At 45.1% G+C, this 22008-nt stretch overlaps 1 protein-coding gene and 1 pseudogene across 1 annotated transcript; both read right to left on the reverse strand.

The window, feature by feature from the left end:
• Positions 1-3056: 3056 nt before the first annotated feature.
• On the reverse strand, positions 3057-8177 carry LOC119567680 (annotated as a pseudogene).
• Positions 8178-20223: 12046 nt separating this feature from the next.
• Positions 20224-21173, reverse strand: LOC102929436 (olfactory receptor 10A7). Its single transcript, XM_007053545.3, has one exon. The coding sequence runs from the start codon at positions 21151-21153 to the stop codon at positions 20224-20226; it is 930 nt and encodes a 309-aa protein (XP_007053607.2). The 5' UTR covers positions 21154-21173.
• Positions 21174-22008: the final 835 nt, after the last annotated feature.

The following is a 22008-nucleotide window of genomic DNA, read 5'->3' on the forward strand; positions in this document are numbered from 1 at the left end:
AAGAAAAATTATTTGGATATTAACAAGCAAGAAAAAAACTCACCATTATAAATAACAGGCCAGATTCTAACCTCAGTGTAAATGTGGACTAACATCATCAGCTTCAGTAAAGTTACTCCACGTTTACCATGGGGTATAAATGAGATTATAACATGGCTCACCGCTGGGCCCAAAATTCCTTTCTTACTTCTTTCCCTTTGTAAAGTAGGAAAGGCCACAGAGAAATCTTGCAGACACATTTGTTTTCCAGGCAGCCGTAATATGATTCTGCACAGTGTACATTTCTGTGTTAGAGTGGTGTCATGTGAGCACTGGCTAACCAACATGTATGTATATGTAGCTTACAAATTCTGCGTATCTATCTAGGGTGGGATTCCCAAAGTATTGAAGACATATAGGAGTTAGGTGCCCAAGTCACTTTTGATGGAATATGCTCTTTGTACTCCCTTAACACATTTTAAGCATCCCACCCCTTAGGGCTTTGTTTATGGCCCATTGATAGAGTATCTAAGCAGCCTCTGTTGCCAGGGCTCATGATTTTACTGCCAGTCTCATGAAATTTGGCGTTTCTCTGAAAGCCCCAGCTTCAAGAGTCTTGAGATTTCCAGCGAACCTCACCTTTCAAAGAAGTAAGATTCTAGCCGTCATGGTTGCAGAGGAAAGCTGGAAATGTGACCTCTAAATGCTCAGGAGACAGAAGATGAATAAGCCTCCCCCCAACAATGTATCTTTTTTCAATATCTCAGGATTTTTAAGCCATTCTCATCATTTTTTCAGACCTGTCTCATTAAATTTGCATTCTTGGGGTGGAGTTTATGGGCTTGTTTTTGGGTCAGTCTACCCTGCAATCGTGGGATGTGATTTCAGCTGGTGTAGACAGTCCCCAGCGAGCTTTATTCTAGCGACCAAGTACTGGAGCATTAATGCTGCGGCAGGGCTCGCTTCAGCTGCGACTACCCATGCAAGTAAGTTCTCCGGGTTCCAGGTGGGCTGCTACAGCCCAGCCTGAAGCACACGCTGCTGCAGCTCCATTGCTCGGGTACCTGAGCTGGCTAGATTAAAGCTGACTCGGGTGTGTCTACACGAGCTGCAGTCACACCCCGTCATGGCCGTGCAGACATCCCCCTCGCTTGAGGCCCAAATCGTTTTTATTCTGGGTAATTTGTTTAGGCAAAACTTTGAAAATGTAAAAACATGCTTATATTATTTTTAAAATTTGTGATAGTAAAGACTGGGAATGTCGTGGGGTTCTAGAGAAGTGAAGAACAGGGCCTCAGAGAAACTGAGAGGGCTCCATGGGGCAGCTAACCCTGAACCGTGACAATGTACATCAGTAAATAAGCTCCATAAACTAAGGCTGGGTTATTTCACTGGTGTCTGTGTGCGGGTTGCCCCTGGGCTTTGTGACAGCCCAGTGCTGGGTCCTTGATCATGTGGAAAAGACAGAAAGGTTTTATTTAGCATCGCCTGCTGCAGGGGAGGTGCCACTTTCAGCCATCTCACTCAGCAGCAACAGGCAAGACACTGGGAGCAAATTAAAACAATAGCCCCATATCACGCCCACCTTCCCTCAGGGAGGGTCTGGCCAGCACCGGTCTCTAGTCAGTTCCTGCTCCCAGCCAGGCCTCTCTCACAGACTGAGAGCTGGAGATCTGCATCCCCTCCCAGCCAGCTCCCAACTGAGCTGGGATTTCCCCTGTTAACTCCTCCCTCCAAGGCTGACACCTCTTGCAGGTGTAGTGCTATATAAGTGTTGTATCAACCAGGCAAGGTACTAACAAGCTTCAACAGGACTTTATTTTCAAAGTGGAAACCTCTTTACCAAGCTGCTGCTGCACCCTCTGTAGCTCTCTCCCAGCCTCTTAACTCCTCCCCCATCCTTCCTGTTTCCTGTCCTTTCAGACTCCCAATTCTAATAATTACAAGCAACATCTAAACACCACAATAAGAACATAAGAATGGCCATACTGGGTCAGACCTATGGTCCATCTAGCCCAGTATCCTGTCTGTTGACAGTGGCCAATGCCAGATGCTTCAGAGAGAATGACCAGAACAGGGAATCATCGAGTGATCCATCCCCTGTCGTCCAGTCCCAGCTTCTGGCAATCAGAGGCTAGGGACACTCAGAGAATGGGGTTGCATTCCTGACCATCTTGGCTAATAGCCATTGATGGACCTATCCTCTGTTACCCTTCCAAGGATTTCACTATACTAGGGTGGTCTCAGGAATTCCCCGAGGACATGGCATCTCTGTCCGATAAATGACTGACACAAGCAGTTCAAACACACAACACAAAAATCCCTATTGCAGTAAGCTAGAAGCACCCCGAATTGCAAATACATACCATCAGAGGTGATGCTGAATGGGCAGCATCCCACTTCCGAGGACCAATCATCTGCAAGTCATCTGGGGAGAATGATTTGTGACAGCAGCTCTTGCTAGCAGTTCTCAAGCAGCATCGTCTCTCTGTCTCTGTGATTTCTTTGCTCTTCTTAAACTCTATGATTAAGACTTTGGACACCTGCCAACATCGTGGTTAAGCACTTGCTGCTGCATTCAATGTCATGACCTGCTGCTTTACCGCTGTTCACTATTTTTGCATGAATTTGTTATTTTTCTACCCCAACTTGAAGTCTACATGATATGCCCACTTTCAGTTAATGGTTTTTAGGGTTATCTCTTGTTTTCCATTATCATCCTCCATGAACTGATGTAATTATTTTTTTAATCCAGTTATACTTTTGGCCTTCACAACATCTCCAGGCAATGAGTTCCACAGGTTGACTGTGCGTTCTTTGAAGAAGTACTTCCTTTTGTTTGTTTTAAACCTGCTGCCAATTAATTTCATTGGGTGACCCCTGGTTCTTGTGCTATGTGAAGGGGTGAATAACACTACCTTATTCACTTTCTCCACACCAGTCATGATTTTATAGACCTCTATCATTCCCCATCTTAATCATCTCTTTTCTGAGCTGAACAGTTCCAGTCTTTGTAATCTCTCCTCATACGGAAGCTGTTCTGTACTCCTAATCATTTTTGTTGCCCTTCTCTGTACCTTTTCCAATTCTGACATATCTTTTTTGAAGTGGGGTGACCAGAACTGCACACACTATTCAAGGTGTGGGCACACCATGAATTTATATAGTGGCAATGGAGTGGGACAGAGTGACTGAGCCCACAGCAGCTCATTATCCTCTTCCTGGCCAGTGTGGGTTTGTATCGCAGTGTCTAAGTGAAGTACATAATCAAATTCTATTGAGATCTGGGCTAGGTTATTCAAAGTGGCCTAAAGGAATTAGGCAATCATCTGACACTGGGAATTGGGCAGCAAACATCTTTAGGTCCTTCTGAAAATCACAGCCTAATTATGCCAAAGTTATGCAGCACGACTTTCCTAAAGGCCCTCTTCACCTCTTTGTTCCTTAGACTGTAGATGATGGGGTTGAACATCGGGGTGACGACCCTGTACATAGGGAGAGAGCTTTATAGAAGCCTGGGGACTGCTCTGTGTATGGCGCCACATACATGACAATGATGGTCCCATAATACAGACTCATCACCAGTAGGTGAGAGGCACTGGTGGAAAATGCCTTCTGCCTCCCGGCAGTAGAGGCGATTCGCAGGATGGCTGAGAGGATAAGAACGTAAGACACAATGATGAAGAGGAAAGGGACCAGGGTTACCAGGGAGCAGGAGACCAGAATTATCATTTCCACCAGTGGGCTTTTTGCACAGGATAATTTGAGCAGCTCCTCCATGTCACAGAAGAAATTATTAATTTCACTGGAGCCGCAGAAGCTTAGGTGGGGCACCATCCCCACTGCTAATGCACTGACTGATATACCGGTTATCCAGGAGGCAGATACCAACTGAAGGAAGACCATGAGGTTCATTATAACCTTATAGCTGAGTGAGTTGCATATGGATAAATAATGGTCATAAGCCATGACTGCAAGAAGCAAGCACTCTATGCAAGCCAAAGCACTGAAGAAGAAGAAGAACTGTGTGATACAATCCCTGAAGGAGATTGTCCCATCTTCTGCCAGGAACCCAGGCAGCACCTGGGGACAAAGACTGAGGTGTAGCAGGTTTCAAGGAAAGACAAGTTCCCCATGAAGAAGTACATGGGGGTACGAAGGTGCTGATCAGCCACAACTAGTGCAACAATGAGAAGGTTCCCGGCCATAGTCACAATGTAGATCACTAGAAACACCACAAAAAGCAGAATCTTAACTTCATTCAGGTTCCCGAATCCCAGGAGGATGAACTTGGTGATGGATGTTTGATGTGTCCATTGTATATGTGCCACGTGTTTTCTGAAAAGAAAGAAAGAATTTAATTAAACAAGAAAGATCTTCTCTCTCCAAATATGTCCTTGTTATTCCATCCCTTTTAACTTTATTCAATATTTACTGAAGGTCAAATTTTCAAAATGTATTTAAGGGCCTAAAGATTCAGTTGGGCACCCAGTGGGATTTTACAACACTTCAGTACCTAAAATTCATTGATTTCAACAGATATTAGTTGATTAGATGCTTTTGGAAATCCCACTAGGCATCTAAATACCTTTAAAAATATGGCCCATAACCCATTTAAGTGCATTAGTAAATCCAATTAGGCACCTATCTGCATCTTTAGGCACCTAAATACCTTTGAAAATCTGTCCGTTAGTGTATAATACATTTTCACCCGACCTGATGAAATATGACAGTTGTTACAACAATTAAAAATACATCTGCTAATATGACACCAGAACTTCACAGAAGGACTCTTTTTGGTTACCTCTGTAAAGAGGAAAAAAAATAATAATAGAGGCATGTGTCAGCAAACCCCAGAGTGACCTACCTATAATTTCTTCAGCAACATACATAACAGATATTGGTAAAATTCTCACTCCACACCCACTGTATTGGTATAATGGGGTCTTAGTTGAACTGGTCCAAAACAGTTTTTTCAATGGGAAATTTTTAAGTTTTCAGAAAAACAAACAAACAAACAAAAAGACCTTGACAAGAAAGTTTCTGGCCAAAAATTGGAGTTGCAGTGTCTCCTGGGATATGTAGTTTGCTCCACATGTCTCCATTCTCAAGGGTCTGGGATTCCCCCGTCTGGAATACATCTTCCACAGTGCAGGAGGAACAGGGACTCCATCTTGCACAGCTATCCCTCACTAAAATGGCAGACCATGATGCACTATGGGGGATGTAGTCCAGCAGGGGAATCCCAGCTTGGAAAGGAGAATAGGGACACTAAGAGCAAACTACAACTCCCAGAAGGCACAGCAACTCCTATTATTTAGGTAAAAACTTTCAGTTTATGGCCAAACTGTTTTGATGAAAAAAACAGAAATTTTCCTGCCTTGAGACTGCATAGAATCATAGAATATCAGGGTTGGAAGAGACCACAGGAGGTCATCTAGTCCAACCCCCTGCTCAAAGCAGGACCAATCCCCGACTAAATCATCCCAGCCAGGGCTTTGTCAAGCCTGACCTTAAAAACTTCTAGGGAAGGAGATTCCACCACCTCCCTAGGTAACGCATTCCAGTGTTTCACCACCCTCCTAGTGAAAAAGTTTTTCCTAATATCCAGCCTAAACCTCCCCCACTGCAACTTGAGACCATTACTCCTTATTCTGTCATCTGCTACCCCTGAGAACAGTCTAGATCCATCCTCTTTGGAACCCCCTTTCAGGGAGTTGAAAGCAGCTATCAAATCCCCCCTCATTCTTCTCTTCTGCAGACTAAACATCCCCAGTTCCCTCAGCCTCTCCTCATAAGTCATGTGTTCCAGTCCCCTAATCATTTTTGTTTTCCAATTTTTCCACAACCTTCTTGTAGTGGGGGGCCCAGAACTGGACACAGTACTCCAGATGAGGCCTCACCAATGTCGAATAGAGGGGAATGATCACGTCCCTCGATCTGCTGACAAAGCCCCTACTTATACATCCCAAAATGCCATTGGCCTTCTTGGCAACAAGGGCACACTGTTGACTCATATCCAGCTTCTCGTCCACTGTAACCCCTAGTCCTTTAATGCAGAACTGCTGCCTAGCCATTTGGTCCCTAGTCTGTAGCGGTGCATGGGATTCTTCCATCCTAAGTGCAGGACTCTGCACTTGTCCTTGTTGAACCTCAGATTTCTTTTGACCCAATCCTCTAATTTGTCTAGGGCCCTCTGGATCCTATCCCTACCCTCCAGCGTATCTACCTCTCCTCCCAGTTTAGTGTCATCTGCAAACTTGCTGAGGGTGCAATCCACACCATCCTCCAGATCATTTATGAAGATAGTGAACAAAACCGGCCCCAGGACCGACCCCTGGGGCACTCCACTTGATACTAGCTGCCAACTAAACACGGAGCCATTGATCACTACCCGTTGAGCCTGACAATCTAGCGAACTTTCTATCCACCTTATAGTCCATTCATCCAGCCCATATTTCTTTAACTTGCTGGCAAGAATACTGTGGGAGACCATGTCAAAAGCTTTGCTAAAGTCAAGGAACAACACGTCCACCGCTTTTCCCTCATCCACAGAGCCAGTTATCTCGTCATAGAAGGCAATTAGATTAGTCAGACATGATTTGCCCTTGGTGAATCCATGCTGACTGTTCCTGATCACTTTCCTCTCCTCTAAGTGCTTCAGAATTGATTCCTTGAGGACCTGCTCCATGATTTTTCCAGGGACTGAGGTGAGGCTGACTGGCCTGTAGTTCCCAGGATCCTCCATCTTCCCTTTTTTAAAGATGGGCACTACATTAGCCTTTTTCCAGTCATCCGGGACTTCCCCCGATCGCCATAAATTTTCAAAGATAATGGCCAATGGCTCTGCAATCACATCCACTAACTCCTTTAGCACTCTTGGATGCAGGGCATCCGGCCCCATGGACTCGTGCTCATCCAGCTTTTCTAAATAGTCCCGAACCACTTCTTTCTCCACAGAGGGCTGGTCACCTCCTCCCCATGCTGTGCTGCCCAGTGCAGTAGTCTGGGAGCTGACCTTGTTCGTGAAGACTGAGGCAAAAAAAGCATTGAGTACATTACCTCTTTCCACATCCTCTGTCACTAGGTTGCCTCCCTCATTCAGTAAGGGGCCCACACTTTCCTTGACTTTCTTCTTGTTGCTAACATACCTGAAGAAACCCTTCTTGTTACTCTGAACATCTCTTGCTAGCTGCAACTCCAGGTGTTATTTGGCCTTCCTGATTTCACTCCTGCATGCCCGAGCAATATCTTGATACTCTTCCCTGGTCATTTGTCCAATCTTCCACTTCTTGTAAACTTCTTTTTTGTGTTCATGATCAGCAAGGATTTCACTGTTAAGCCAAGCTGGTCGCCTGCCATATTTACTATTCTTTCTACATATCGGGATGGTTTGTCCCTGTAACCTCAATAAGGATTCTTTAAAATATAGCCAGCTCTCTTGGACTCCTTTCCCCCTCATGTTATTCTCCCAGGGGATCCTGCCCATCAGTTCCCAGAGGGAGTCAAAGTCTACTTTTCTGAAGTCCAGGGTCCGTATTCTGCTGCTCTCCTTTCTTCCCTGTGTCAGGATCCTGAACTCGACCATCTCATGGTCACTGCCTCCCAGGTTCCCGTCCACTTTTGCTTCCCCTACCAATTCTTCCCGGTTTGCGAGCAGCAGGTCAAGAAGAGCTCTGCCCCTAGTTGTTTCCTCCAGCACTTGCAGCAGGAAATTGTCCCCTACATTTTCCAAAAACTTCCTGGATTGTCTGTGCACCACTGTATTGCTCTCCCAGCAGATATCAGGGTGATTGAAGTCTCCCATGAGAACCAGGGTCTGCGATCTAGTAATTTCCATGAGTTGCCGGAAGAAAGCCTCGTCCACCTCATCCCCCTGGTCCAGTGGTCTATAGTAGACTCCCACCACCATATGTGCCCCTCTGTAAAATGGGTATGAAAACTGTCTCACATGCCTTGGCACTCACTTTGCAGAGGTGTAAATGATCGCACAAAGCACAAGTAGCGCTGCTCCCAAAATTATTTGTGCTATGGAAAAGTTCAAGTTTTTGCTGAAAACCAGAAGATTTGGGGCAAAAATGCAATTTGCAGTTGGCTCCTGAGGTTCCCATTCTCCTTTATGAGTTGGGATCCCCAGCTGGACTCCATCTCCCACAATGCACCACAGTCTACCTTTTAGGTGAGGGGAAGCTGTGCATCATGGAGGCCTTGGCCCATTGTGGATGACAGAGGTGAGAGGAGCAAAGTACAGCAAATTGTGTTTCAACCAAAACACAATTTTCCACTGAAAACAGTTTTGATTAAAACATTTCAACCTGCCCTATATACACAAGGCAGTTGTGAATCAGGCCTTGAATACCCGCGGCATAGCACTGTTTTTAATGTGTGTCATTTGCAATGGTGTGTGTGTCTGCCTGTCTGTAGATCCTGCCCACAAATGATTCTCGAGCGTGTACGTATCAGCACCAATGGCATGGGAAGGATGAAGCCAGGCTTAGACCAATAGGAAGAAGGTTTCAATCCAGATCCTCTTTGACAGCCTTCACCTAAATGTGCCTGCTCTATGGCAGGGCAATCTTGGAAGGAATACGGGGAAAGTACGGGGTCAAGTGTCCCAAAGCATGCATGAAAAGATGGTGGAGATGAAAGCTTTATACTGTGTTGGTTTTCCCCCTCATGCCAAGAATTTCAATATCGCTGTCAGATTTAAGCTATAGTGCATTATTTTGGATTTGTGATTCTATCTGAAAGAGATCTCAACACACTCTCCAAAAATATCAGATTCAGTATGAAGACTTTACCTTTTCCAGACAGCCCTTTACGAGTACCCAAAAGGACACGTGGAATAGAGTGATGTCAATGTATGAACATTTAACTCTGCTGTGCTTTCCAAAGTATGCTTCAGAGTTTGTTTGGTTTTCCCCTAGACAAAATCCATGGCAGACGCAGAACGGGAAAAATCAAACATCCATCATGGAATTCATCCTCCTGGGATTCAGGAATACCCCTAAGCTGCAGACCCTTCTCTTCCTGCTGTTTCTAGTGATCTACATTGTGTCCGGGAATACCCTCCTTGTTGTGCTGGTTGTGGCTGATCAACACCTTCACACCCCCATGTACTTTTTCCTGAGGAACTTGTCCTGCTTGGAGACCTGCTACATCTTGGCCATCCTGCCCAGGATGCTGGCCAGTCTCCTGACAGCGGACAGAACCATTTCTTTCTATGCATGTGTCACACAATATTATATCTTTGGCTGCTTAGCAGCTACAGAATGCTGTCTCTGAGCAGAGATGTCTTATGATAGGTATTTAGCAACATGTAAACCCCTGCATTATACAATAATTATGCATCTTAGGTTCTGCCTCCAGCTAGCAGCTGAGTCTTGGATCAGTGGGTTACTGGATAGTTCCATAGTAATGGGAATGATGTTACAATTAACTTTCTGCGGTCCCAATGAAATTGATTGTTGTTGTTGGGGTTTTTTTTGAGATTTCAACCCATTGCTGAAGATGTCCTGCAGTGACACTCGCAATGTGGAACTTTCGGCTTCCATCCTGTCCTTTATATTCACCCTGCCCCCATTTCTACTGACTGTGACATCTTATGCTGTATCATCTTTGCCATCCTGCAAATCCCTTCCACCACTGGCAGGCAGAAGCCATTCTCCATCTGCTCCTCTCCCCTTACTGTGGTGACAATTTTCTATTGGACCATCACTATTGTGTATGTGTTACCAAAAACTGATACATTGAGAGACTTGAACAAAACGTTTTCTCTCCTGTACATGGTCCTGACTCCCCTGGTCAGTCCCCTCATATACAGCCTGAGAAACAAAGTCAAGGAGGCCTTGAGAAAAGCTCTCAGTAAATGTATGGCCTTCAGAACAATTCAGGCCTCTCTCTGGACGTCCTGCCCAAGCCCCAAAGCGATTCATGAACTGGGGGAAGATAGGCAGAGGAGTACTTATCTTGTAGTTGGGGGTCCAATCAACTAGAGTGCTCAGAAGCCACCTCGCCCCACACAAAATGTCCAGGGGGGAAGGAGGAGTTCATAACTCTTAGCCCGGTGGTTTGGGTACTCGTGTGAGAGACCCCCAGTTCAAGTCTCCCATGTGCTTGAGGCAAAGCAGGATTTTGAGAAAAGATTTGCTGCCTTGCAGATCAGATCCCCAACCAGCTACCTGCAGGATATTTTGATGTGGGACTTTCACAGTCTCTCCTGTTGAAGCTTTGCATTAAAAATTAAAGAGGCATTGGAGCAGGGGGACTGGATCCAGAGATCCCACATCCCAGGTGAATGCTCTAACCACCAGGTGACAGAGTCATTCTTTCTCTGTTGCCCACTGAATAGTATCTCTCAATGAGCCTCCTTCACTCCACCCCTAGTTTCTTGCAAAACTGATTTCAGGAGAGGATTCTCTGCTGGGAATCCCAAGCACAGATGGGGTCCTCCCTCCAGCTCAGACTTAGGCACTGAGCTCCCTGGGAGAGGTGAGGTTTAGCACTTCTCGGCTTAGCATCTACCTCTCGCTAGCTTAGGTGGCTCCCCGCCTAGTGTGCTGGATTTTGTGGATCCCCTTCTTAGGCATCTCTCTCTCCCCCCCTTCATTGTATAGGGAACTGGGGTGCCAGTGATTGTGAATGGCAGTGATTTTCCCAAGTGCCTAAAAGTTAGACGCTGAGACACCCTGTATCCCAATGTCTAAGTTCTTCATGAATTGAGCCCCATGAGTCTACCACCTCGGCAGCTTGTGAGAAGTAATGAGTTAAACTGTGTGGATCCCTTTGAAGATGAAAAGTACCAGGGCTCCAATCCTGTGCAAATGAAGTCCATGGGAGTTTTAATATTTAGTAGTATTGGGAAAGAATGCCAAAGGCATAAAGGGGCAGTCAGGTGCCCAAATCGCTGATAAGTCAATGGGAGTTGGGCACTAAACTCCCATTTCCAGCTTTGAAAATGTCTCCCGCCAGGTTTTCTTTAGTTAAGCTTTAGACCACCTTCCTGTTTGAAGCTCAGGTCTTCCGAGCGTTTTTTTATGGACCACACTGTGATACCCTAACTCCCACTGAATAGTATTTTGCACTGTTTATTTCAACAGTATTGCTGGTGGAATAAGGTATTACTTTGCTAGCAAGGTCATTGCAGAATCTGTTAAATATTTAATGGTGGTGGGGGAGGGGGCTCTTGGACACTAATTAGTGTCTGTTTTGGCCAAGATTGTCAAACATGACCAGTGATTTCGGATGCTGAACTTGAGATGCCTGTAAGGGCCCTGAAGTACTGAGCACCCTTCTTCTGAAAACTGGGCCACTTTAATGTGTCTCAAGCTGCACAGCTAAAAATGGAGGCATGCAAATTCACAAGTCATGATTATGAAACATTAGCCTCTCACTCTTAAAAATAAGGCCCTTCATTTTTGTTGTTTACCGAAAACCTCCAAAAAATCCCTGGGTTTTGTAAAATCCACTATTTGGATTTTCTGATTTCTACCTGGATTTTCTACCTCCTCTAACGCCTCTGATCCAGGTCCCTGCTTGCAGACTCCCTGCCGGATGGCACAGCCCGCCTGTGCAGAGGAGGGTAACTGGGGTTGGTGGCTGATGCAACCACACAGAGGGGGAGTGACATGGGCAGAGAGCCTGTGGAGACCACTGACTGCTGTAGGGAGTGGGAAGCTGTACATGTGAGAATTGCCCCCCTCCTGAAAACGGTCCCTGTGAGTTCTGGGCAACCCCTCCACCCCATCCCCCTCCCCCTGTGATAGCCACTGTGAGAAGCTGGGTCCAGGAACGTGACACTGCCTGGAGAGGAGCCCCAGGGAGCGATGCTGATGGCTACATGGTGTGGGATGGAGGATAGTGAAACCACTTAGTTCAAGTGTAAGCCATGCCTGCTCAGTGTGACACTCTGTCCCCCTCCCCTGGTGGCTAAGCCAGCTACAGCGTGATGAGTCTGCTACAGCATTGGCTGAGAGGAGGCTTTTTTAGCTCCAGCAGGAGAGGGTGATGTATTAAGGTCCAGAGGACCAAGTTTGATCTCTGATGATAACGCACCCAGGGGTGTCAGCGTTGCAAGTGATGGCCTGTAGGGAGAACTGAAGTGGGAAGTCTCTGATCTCCGGACAGGCTTCCCTGGCCAGGGGGAGTATGGAACTGTCAGCACTACCTGCTCAAGCTGACAGTCTGGCCCCTGCTACGGTGACTAGGCCAACTACAGACTGATGAGCCTACACATAGAATATCAGGGTTGGAAGGGACCTCAGGAGGTCATCAAGTCCAATCCCCTGCTCAAAGCAGGACCAATCCCCAATCAAATCATCCCAGCCAGGGCTTTGTCAAGCCTGACCTTAAAAACTTCCAAGGAAGGAGATTCTACCACCTCCCTAGGTAACGCATTCCAGTGTTTCACCACCCTCCTAGTGAAAAAGTTTTTCCTAATATCCAACCTAAACCTCCCCCACTGCAACTTGAGACCATTACTCCTTGTCCTGTCCTCTTCTACCACTGAGAATAGTCTAGAACCATCCTCTCTGGAACCACCTCTCAGGTAGTTGAAAGCAGCTATCAAATCCCCCCTCATTCTTCTCTTCTGCAGACTAAACAATCCCAGTTCCCTCAGCCTCTCCTCATAGGTCATGTGTTCCAGACCCCTAATCATTTTTGTTGCCCTTCGCTGGACTCTCTCCAATTTATCCACGTCCTTCTTGTAGTGTGGGGCCCAAAACTGGACACAGTACTCCAGATGAGGCCTCACCAATGTCGAATAGAGGGGAACGATCACGTCCCTCGATCTGCTCACTATGCCCCTACTTATACATCCCAAAATGCCATTGGCCTTCTTGGCAACAAGGGCACACTGCTGACTCATATCCAGCTTCTCGTCCACTGTAACCCCTAGGTCCTTTTCCGCAGAACTGCTGCCTAGCCATTCGGTCCCTAGTCTGTAGCTGTGCATTGGGTTCTTCCGTCCTAAGTGCAGGACCCTGCACTTATCCTTATTGAACCTCATCAGGTTTCTTTTGGCCCAATCCTCCAATTTGTCTAGGTCCCTCTGTATCCTATCCCTGCCCTCCAGCGTATCTACCACTCCTCCCAGCTTAGTATCATCTGCAAATTTGCTGAGAGTGCAATCCACACCTTCCTCCAGATCATTTATGAAGATAGTGAACAAAACCGGCCCCAGGACCGACCCCTGGGGCACTCCACTTGACACCAGCTGCCAACTAGACATGGAGCCATTGATCACTACCCGTTGAGCCTGACAATCTAGCCAACTTTCTACCCACCTTATAGTGCATTCATCCAGCCCATACTTCTTTAACTTGCTGACAAGTTACTACACCACTAGCCAAGAAAGCTGGGTCTTTTGGCTCAGGTGTTATGATCCAGAGATCCCAGATTTGAGCCATGTTGGCATTATGCAAATATAATTGTACAAGTCACCCACAGTAGAGTGTTTGGTTTATATAATCTCCTCACTGTATTTTCCACTGAATGCATCCGATGAAGTGAGCCGTAGCTCACGAAAGCTTATGCTCAAATAAATTGGTTAGTCTCTAAGGTGCCACAAGTCCTCCTTTTCTTTTTGCGAATACAGACTAACACGGCTGTTACTCTGAAACCTAAAAGAAGATGGTTTATGTTTGTAATGGGGGCTCCAGATAATGGTTTTATTTAAAAAAAAATATCTGACTTTTCTTGATTTGTTGCATCACTGACAATTTTTAAATCAAGATTGGATGTTTTTCTACCTATTTCTCTCACATTATTGTGGTTACCATTTTTATAGGACTTTGATTATTGTGTATATAGTACCTAAAACCAATGCACTGCGAGGCCTGAACAACACAGTTATACCAACCTAATTTCCTAGTGTAGACCTGGCCTTGCTTTGGAGTGATTTCTGGTTCTACCCTGGGGTGTTATGCAATTCAGCTGAATTGCATATCTGATTTATTTATTTTTTTTATCCCTCTCACAAAGTCACAATATTTAAGGTACTTAGCTGGCCCCCATTGATGAGTATGGCAAAAATTCCTAGGGTAGGTAGATCGATAGTTTTTGTATGATACATATATACATGTATGGTTTGTCAGTGCTCACAAGAGACTACTCTAACACAGAAATTTGTACTGTGCAGAATCACAGTATTACTGCTGCCTGACAAACAAATGTGTCTGCAAGATTATTCCGTGTTTTTTTTTTTTCTTCTGGTGTGCAAAGGGAAGGAAATAAGAAAGGAAATTTGTGCCCAGCTGTGAGCAAGAGATATTGGGCCACATTCCAATCTTATTTACACCATTGGTAAACATGGAGTAACCTTACTGAAGCTGATGATATTACCTCACATTTGCACACGTTTAACTGGAGGTTAGAATCTGGCCTGTTATGCCTAATGGTGAGTTTTTATTGCCTGTTAATTTCCAAATCAGTTTTCTAGTGCTGTTTGAGATAACACTTTGCAACCCTGCTTCCTTCTGCACGCTGAATATTAAATAAATGAGCTATGTCTCATCATTTTAACCTTCTAGCCTCAGTGCTAGAATAGCCTGAATATGTTCCATTCTAATCTGATTATTCATTGTAAGTAAGAGCACAAAATGGTTAACACACCTAATACAAAATTCATACCAAGGTCAAACAAGGCTAACATCTCTAGAGATGGCTGAATAATTTAGAGCAAGTGATGCATGCAGTGTTTTTTTTCAAATTTTCCATGGAGAACCACACAATGTACACAGATGCATTCATTCAAAATTACTCAAAGAATTTCAATAAATATTTGACCTCAGGTGGTTCACAAGCAACCAGGGTTTATTACATTTTTATTCATTGTGGGGACTTTTTCCTAAAGTGCTTAAGTGGCTGAGGAGCCTAACCTTGGAATAATGAGATCCAAGGACAAGAAGCTCAAACCCCACAAATTCAAAATTAAAAATTTGGCACATCTTTTTAACAGTGATGGTGATTAACTATCGGAACTAACTCAGACTGGGTGCATTCCTGGAGGATAGGATTTAGTCAAACATAAGTTATTAGACTCAATCCAGGGGCAACTGGGTGAAATTTAATGCCCCCTGTTATACAGGAGGTTAGAATAGATGATCTAATGATCCCTTCTAGGTGTAAGGCGACTGTTGCCCCCTTACTAACATTCAGTGGGGGTGTTTTGGTTGGCTAGCTCCCAGCACTAAAGGGGGAAGAGTCTATGGGGAACCAGGACCCTGAGACTGATAGTCCTCAGGAACAATGGGGAGAGGCCAGTGCTCCAGGTCAGCCTGAATGACAGAGCGGGAAGGCTAATCAGGGAGTCAGGAGGCCAAGGAGGTCCCGTCCTCCATGTGAGCTGGATTTGCCTGGGTCAGACAGAGTAGGGCTGAGCTAAGGAGGAAGCAGGGGCCCGAGCTGAGCTGGGAAGCAGAATTGTGCCAGATCTAGAGGGGCCAGAAAAGCAGCCCAGAGAGAGCAGACCCTGTCCTGGGAGCAGAGCTGCAGCAACCAGAGCCAGAGGGGCCAGAAAAGCAGCCCAGGAAGCAGGTCAGTGCTGGGAGCAGAGTCACAGAAGCAGCCTGCAGAGCAGACCCTGTCCTGGGAGCAGAGGAGCTGCAGCAACCAGAGCCAGAGGGGCCAAAGAAGCAGCCCAGGGAGCTGGAGGCAGAGCAGCAGCAGCGCAGAGACAGAGTGGTGCAGCTGGGGCTGGAGCTGGGTGCGGTGAGCAGCTGGGGAGAGCGAGGGGGGCCCTGGGCAGTGGGCCCAGCATAGGGAGATGCCTCAGCCAAGAGGCTCTGCAGGCCAGACTTGGATTGTAACCCCGACAGGGTGGGGGCGACACTGGGAAGAAGGGTCCTACCACTTAGAGCGTGTGGCCACCACCAGAGCGAGTGTCCAACCCACAGCATCCCTGCAGCACAGCCAGGGCCTGAGAGGAAGGCCTGGGACTTACAAGGAGGAGACCGTGAACTGCCCTGACGTTCCAGAGACACTGTTTGTGATGTTCCCTGCCACAGAGCAGGTTGATGTGCTTCCTTTAATCTTTCCCATTTTTCCTTATTCTTTTTAAAATTAATTGTTGATTAAATAACTTGCATTTGCTTTAAATTGTATGTAATGATCAGTCGGTTAGAGAAGTGCCCAGTGCAGAGAGAGTACCCTGGAGTGGGGACACCCTAGCCCCTGTCCCAGGTGACTACAGCAGGGTTGGGGGTCGAGCCCCGCAGGGGTCCTGGGCCCAGCCTTGTTGGGGTTATGAGGACTCTGCCAGACAGGAGAGTGGAAGGGGAGTCCTCAAGGGCAGGGAGGCCACTGGGTAAAGGAAGTGGGAGCGAGGACTCAGATCCTTTCGCTAGCCCACTTCAACGGGGTAGTGCAGAAGCCAGGAAAGTTCCCCACTATAGTGGGACTATTCTCCTGCTTACATAGGGTTTAAAAAAAAAAATCTACAAATCCAGGTGCCATAGAAAGTCATTAGGAGTTAAGCTTCCAAGTCATTTGGGCACTTTAGATTAGAGACAGGTCAAAGCTATCTAAACCTGTGTCACTGACCACATGGCAGAGAGAAGAGAAAAGCATCTTACCCCTGCAGCTACCGCTAGTCAAATGCCAGCAAATCCAGGGTCAGCCAACCTGGGGCAAACTATGCCTCTTGGTTGAGCCAATCAGGAGCTGTTCTATAGCAACACCATAGAATATATTGCCATGAACCAATCACAACATCCCAAGAGGAGTGGCTTTTGACCAGTGGTCTGTTTAAAAAACACAGCTCTTTAAACAAAGGAATGAAAAGACGAATGCGGTACCTAACAAGTTTTTGTAGTAATATACCAGCCTTTAGCTTGCTTTTTAAATCTTTGCCAAAAGGAAAACTGCTATATCATAGAATCATAGAATATCAGGGTTGGAAGGGATCTCAGGAGGGCATCTAGTCCAACCCCCTGCTCAAAGCAGGGCCGATCCCCGACTAAATCATCCCAGCCAGGGCTTTGTCAAGCCTGACCTTAAAAACTTCTAGGGAAGGAGATTCCACCACCTCCCTAGGTAATGCATTCCAGTGTGTCACCACCTTCCTAGTGAAAAAGTTTTTCCTAATATCCAACCTAAATCTCCCCCACTGCAATATAAAATATATAAATATAAAAAGCTTTAAATTTACACTCTTTATGCTAAACACACACAGGCTAACTTAAAAGAAAAAAAAAACAGCTTATGTAAAACAGTTAATGGGAGATAAGAGAAGCTGTTTCTCCCCCACATCCTTTTTCTTTCATAACTTTTTAAAAATCTAAATGCTGTTAAACCAAGTAAAATTTTAACAAATACACCAGCCTTTAAAGTTTTGCCTAAAGGAAAACTGTTCTAAAAACTTATTATTTGTAATCTGTAAAGAAAGCTTTAAATTTACACACTTTGTACAAAGCACACACACAGGCTAACTTAAAAGAAAAATTAGCTTATTTAAAAACAGTTAACACTTTATACCAGAGATAAGAAGGCTCTCTTTCCCCCCCACTCCCTGACTCTCTTAATGTTTTTTTTTAACCAAAACAGTTAAACCAAGTAAAGTTTTAACAAACAAACTTTTAAAACACCAATCAAAAGAAGCATGTCTGTAGATTTTTATTTACCAAATTTATGTAAATTTATAGATTCATAGATACTAGGGTCAGAAGGGACAATTATGTTCATCTAGTCTGACCTCCTGCACAATGCAGGCCACAGAATCTCACCCACCCACTCCTGCGAAAAACCTCACCTATGTCTGAGCTATTGAAGTCCTCAAATCGTGGTTTAAAGACTTCAAGGAGCAGAGAATCCTCCAGCAAGTGACCCATGCCCCATGCTACAGAGGAAGACGAAAAACCTCCAGGGCCTCTTCCAATCTGCCCTGGAGGAAAATTCCTTCCCGATCCCAAACATGGCGATCAGCTAAACCCTGAGCATATGGGTAAGATTCACCAGCCAGACACCCAGGAAAGAATTCTCGGTAGTAACTCAGATCCCACCCCATCTAACAAACATTTAGCAAACATCCTTATTTGTTTTCAGTTTTGTACCAGAAGTTGAACTACCTTTTTACACTATGCATTTACCCTTGGTCTTTAAAAATGGAAGAAAGACCCTCATGAAAGTTATGGCTAACCTTTATATCAATTTCTCTTATTCCACCTACTTAAAGTAATGTATTTTTATAGTCTTTACATATATTGGAAATTAGCACCCATTGACTTTAGCTGAAAGGAGGCCTTTTAATTTAAACTTTGTAACACCGCTTTACAGGATATCCTTTCTAAAGTGTGAAGATTTTGGGGGTGAATGTAATATTCCCTCCATTTACAATAAAAGCTTAAAAAAACAAAAGCCATGTGGCTTGAGTAATTGCATGAAGGAGTAAGATACTGCCCCCTCTCACCCTTGTTATCTGAAGCTGTTAAATTCTTTTCTTGCAGAAGTTTAGAAATAAAGTTATATTAGTATGCTTTTATATTGGATCTAAACACGACACTAGGCAAGCAACATTTTGCAACAAGGAGACACCCCATTGTTATGAAGCTTTTCTAACTGTATGAAGGAGTAAGATAAAGACAGACCCCACTCACCCTGTTATCTGAAGAAACAATAAACCCCACCCCCTTTTTGAAAAAAAAACTTATCTTTTTCAGTGAAATATTTTTAATCACAGGATTACAATTGAATAAAGTGATTAAAAGCTATACTATCACAAATTTTACAAATAATGTAAGCTTGTTTTTACATTTTAAAAAGATGCTGTTTACTCAACTTCCATAACTAAATAACTACCATCTCTGTGACACAACTTAAAGAAAGATTTTTAGTAATTTTTTGTTGAAATGCCTTGCATAGTAAGAAACCCCCCTGTAAAAATAGCTTACAGGAATGTAAACTGTGAAGAAATAAGTTCCTGGGGAATAGCAATATTATACAAAACCATCATGTAAAGAAGAGTTTTCCAATAATAAAATAAAACATAAAAAGACACGTTATAGTTTCTAAATGTTTAAAGGAGCTCTTTCAAAAATAGTATTAGCTTGCTTTTTAGAATTTTGCCTAAACGAATTGACCAGAATACAAAAAGACAACGCAACAAAAAGTGCTCTGCCTTAAATTGTTAAAAAGCCAGGGTACAGTAAAAAAAACACAAAAAAACTCCAAACATAATTGTTGGGTTTTACAATTATATATCAAAATGACAAAAGCCACAACTTGAGTTAAACTCAAGTTGGGCCTCGAGCTAACGCTGCAGCGAGGGGAATGTTTGCACGACCATGACAGGGTGTGACTGCAGCTCGTGTAGACACACCCAAGTCAGCTTTAATCTAGCCAGCTCAGGTACCCGAGCAATGGAGCTGCAGCAGCGAGTGCTTCAGCCTGGGCTGTAGCAGCCCACCTGGAACCCGGTGAACTTACTTGCATGGCTAGTTGCAGCTGAAGCGAGCCCTGCCGCAGCGCTAATGCTCCAGTGCTTGGTCGCTAGAATAAAGCTCGCTGGGGACTGTCTACACCAGCTGAAATCACATCCCATGATTGCAGGGTAGACTGACCCAAAAACAAGCCCATAAACTCAACCCCAAATGTGCAAACTGTGGCAAATTGCCGGTACGATTGTGATGGGTCCTGCGCTTCCTTTTCTTGGGGGTGGGGTTCAGGGCACAGTTTCCTGCCCCTGAACTAGGATATCTACTGTCCCACTAGTAACCCAGAGAGGGTAGTGGAGAGGGAGGGACCCGGGCCCGCCCTCTACTCCGGGTCCCAGCCCAGGGGTAGTGGTAAACCACTTGAACTAGTGCTTCCTTCCCCTGGGCTACTTCCCTCTCCTGCTCTTCAGCTTGTGGGGCTTCCTGCCCTCACTCTCTGCACAAGCCGGGTGTCTCTTTACCTAGGGTCTTGGTCTTCTAGCCAGCCATGACACTTCTCCAAACTCTCCTCTACTTCAACTCCTCCAAACTGCACTCTGCTCCAACTCCTTTCTCTGGCTGATTGAAGCAGGGGTTTTTTATCAGGTGACTAGCTTCAGGTGCTCTAATTGGCGTCAGGTGCTTGTAATTAACCTATAGAAACCTTTCTTCCCTCTACAGGAAATAAGGCTTCTCCTCATCCTGGGACTTACATATCTCTCCTAGATCACTCTCCTGCTGCCTTCTGGCCATGCTGTATCACAAAACTTAATGAGACAGGTCTGGAAAAAATGATGAGAATGGCTTAAAAATCATGAGATATTAATCAACACATTTACTGGCATTTTTTTCTCAGAGCCTCTTTCACCTCTTTGTTTCTCAGGCTATATATGAAGGGATTGGCCATAGGAGTCAGAACTGTGTAGAAGACAGAGAACACTTTGTTGAGGTCTCTGAGTGTGTTGGTTTTTGGTAGCAGATACACAATGATCAGGGTCCCATAGAAAATTGTCACCACAATGAGGTGAGAGGAGCAGGTAGAAAAGGCCTTTTGCCTCCCGGAGGTGGAAGGGATTCTCAGGATGGTGGAGATGATACACACGTAGGATATCCCAGTTAAAGCAAACGGGGGCAGGGTGAATAAAGCAGACAGAATGGTAATTAAAAGTTCCATGTGGTAGATGTCATTGCAGTAGAGATTTATTATTTCTGTAAATTCACAGAAGAAATGATCGATTTCATTGGGACCGCACAAAGTCAATTGTAACATCATACCCATTACTATGGAACTAGCCAGTAACCCATTTATCCAAGACCCAGCCGCTAGCTGGAGGCAGAAACTGCCATTCATAAGAGTTGCATAATGCAGCGGTTTGCATATCGCTAGGTACCGATCATAAGACATCATTGCTAGGAGATAACACTCGGTGGCTGCAAAGAAGCCAACAAAGTAAAATTGTGTGATGCAGCCCCCCACAGAAATGGTTCTGTCCCCAGTCAGGAGACTGGCCAGCATCCTGGGCAGGAGGGCGGAGGTGTAGCAGGTCTCCAGGCAGGACAAGTTCCCCAGGAAGAAGTACATGGGGGTATGAAGGTGCTGATCAGTCACAACTAGCACCATGATGAGGATGTTCCCAGCCATGGTCACAATGTAAATCACAAGGATCAGCAGGAAGAGAAGGATCTGCAGTTTGGGGATATTCCCAAATCCCAGGAGGATGAATTCTGTGAGGGAGGTTTGATTTCCCTGTTCCGTGTCTGCCATGGCGGAAATGAACCAAACTCTACAATAGAACAAGAACGGCATTTGTTAAATGTCAATATCACATTGTCAATTTAAATGCATTAATGTTCAAATGCTCCCTCTCCTTCAGGTCACATGCCCAAATACTAGGCTGAGCACACAGAATGGGGGCTTGGAGTCATATAATGGAGGCTTATGACATCTGAGAGTGAATGAGAAAAACTGACACACAAACATGCTGCTAAGGCAAGCTCAGATCTGTGTAAAAACCCTAATGTTTCTGATTGGCAAAAGAATAAGCCTTGCTCCTTTCATTCTGCTCCAAAGAGCAGACACTTGTGGTGTGCAGTGAGAAAACCAGATCACCAGGAGGAGTCTGGCAAATGAAGGTGTAGGCACTGGATTCCCTGAATTCTGACAGCCTCGTTTTGGCTGGTAAAACACTCCACAATTTTGCTGGCTGTAAATCGGCTTGGTTTGGACTTCAGAAGCTTCCATTGTCCCTGACAGACACCAGTGCGCCATGAATGAGGTTGTGCCAGTCCAAACCCTAACCTCCTAAGCCTTTTTAGGTGGTCATCATTTGATTTCATTTGTGCTGTACCATGTAGATCAGTTTTTATGCTGCTTTGTGATCATCGTATATTAACTTTTGAATTTCTCTGCCAAGGGATATCGTTGATTCAAACTGCTTAGTGACATTCTGAAAACTGAATGATCTTCTCGGTATTGATTACATAGGCTCTGAATACAGGGGCGAGGCAGTGACCTCTCGGTTACAGTCTAGAGTGTGAGGGGTTTAGGGACCTGAAGTTGGGGGTTTGGGTGAGGGCATCTCAAAGACTTTTCCTCTGCCTAGAGCACCACATAGGGGTT

Source organism: Chelonia mydas, chromosome 14 (assembly GCF_015237465.2).
Source record: "Chelonia mydas isolate rCheMyd1 chromosome 14, rCheMyd1.pri.v2, whole genome shotgun sequence".
Lineage (NCBI taxonomy): Eukaryota > Metazoa > Chordata > Testudines > Cheloniidae > Chelonia > Chelonia mydas.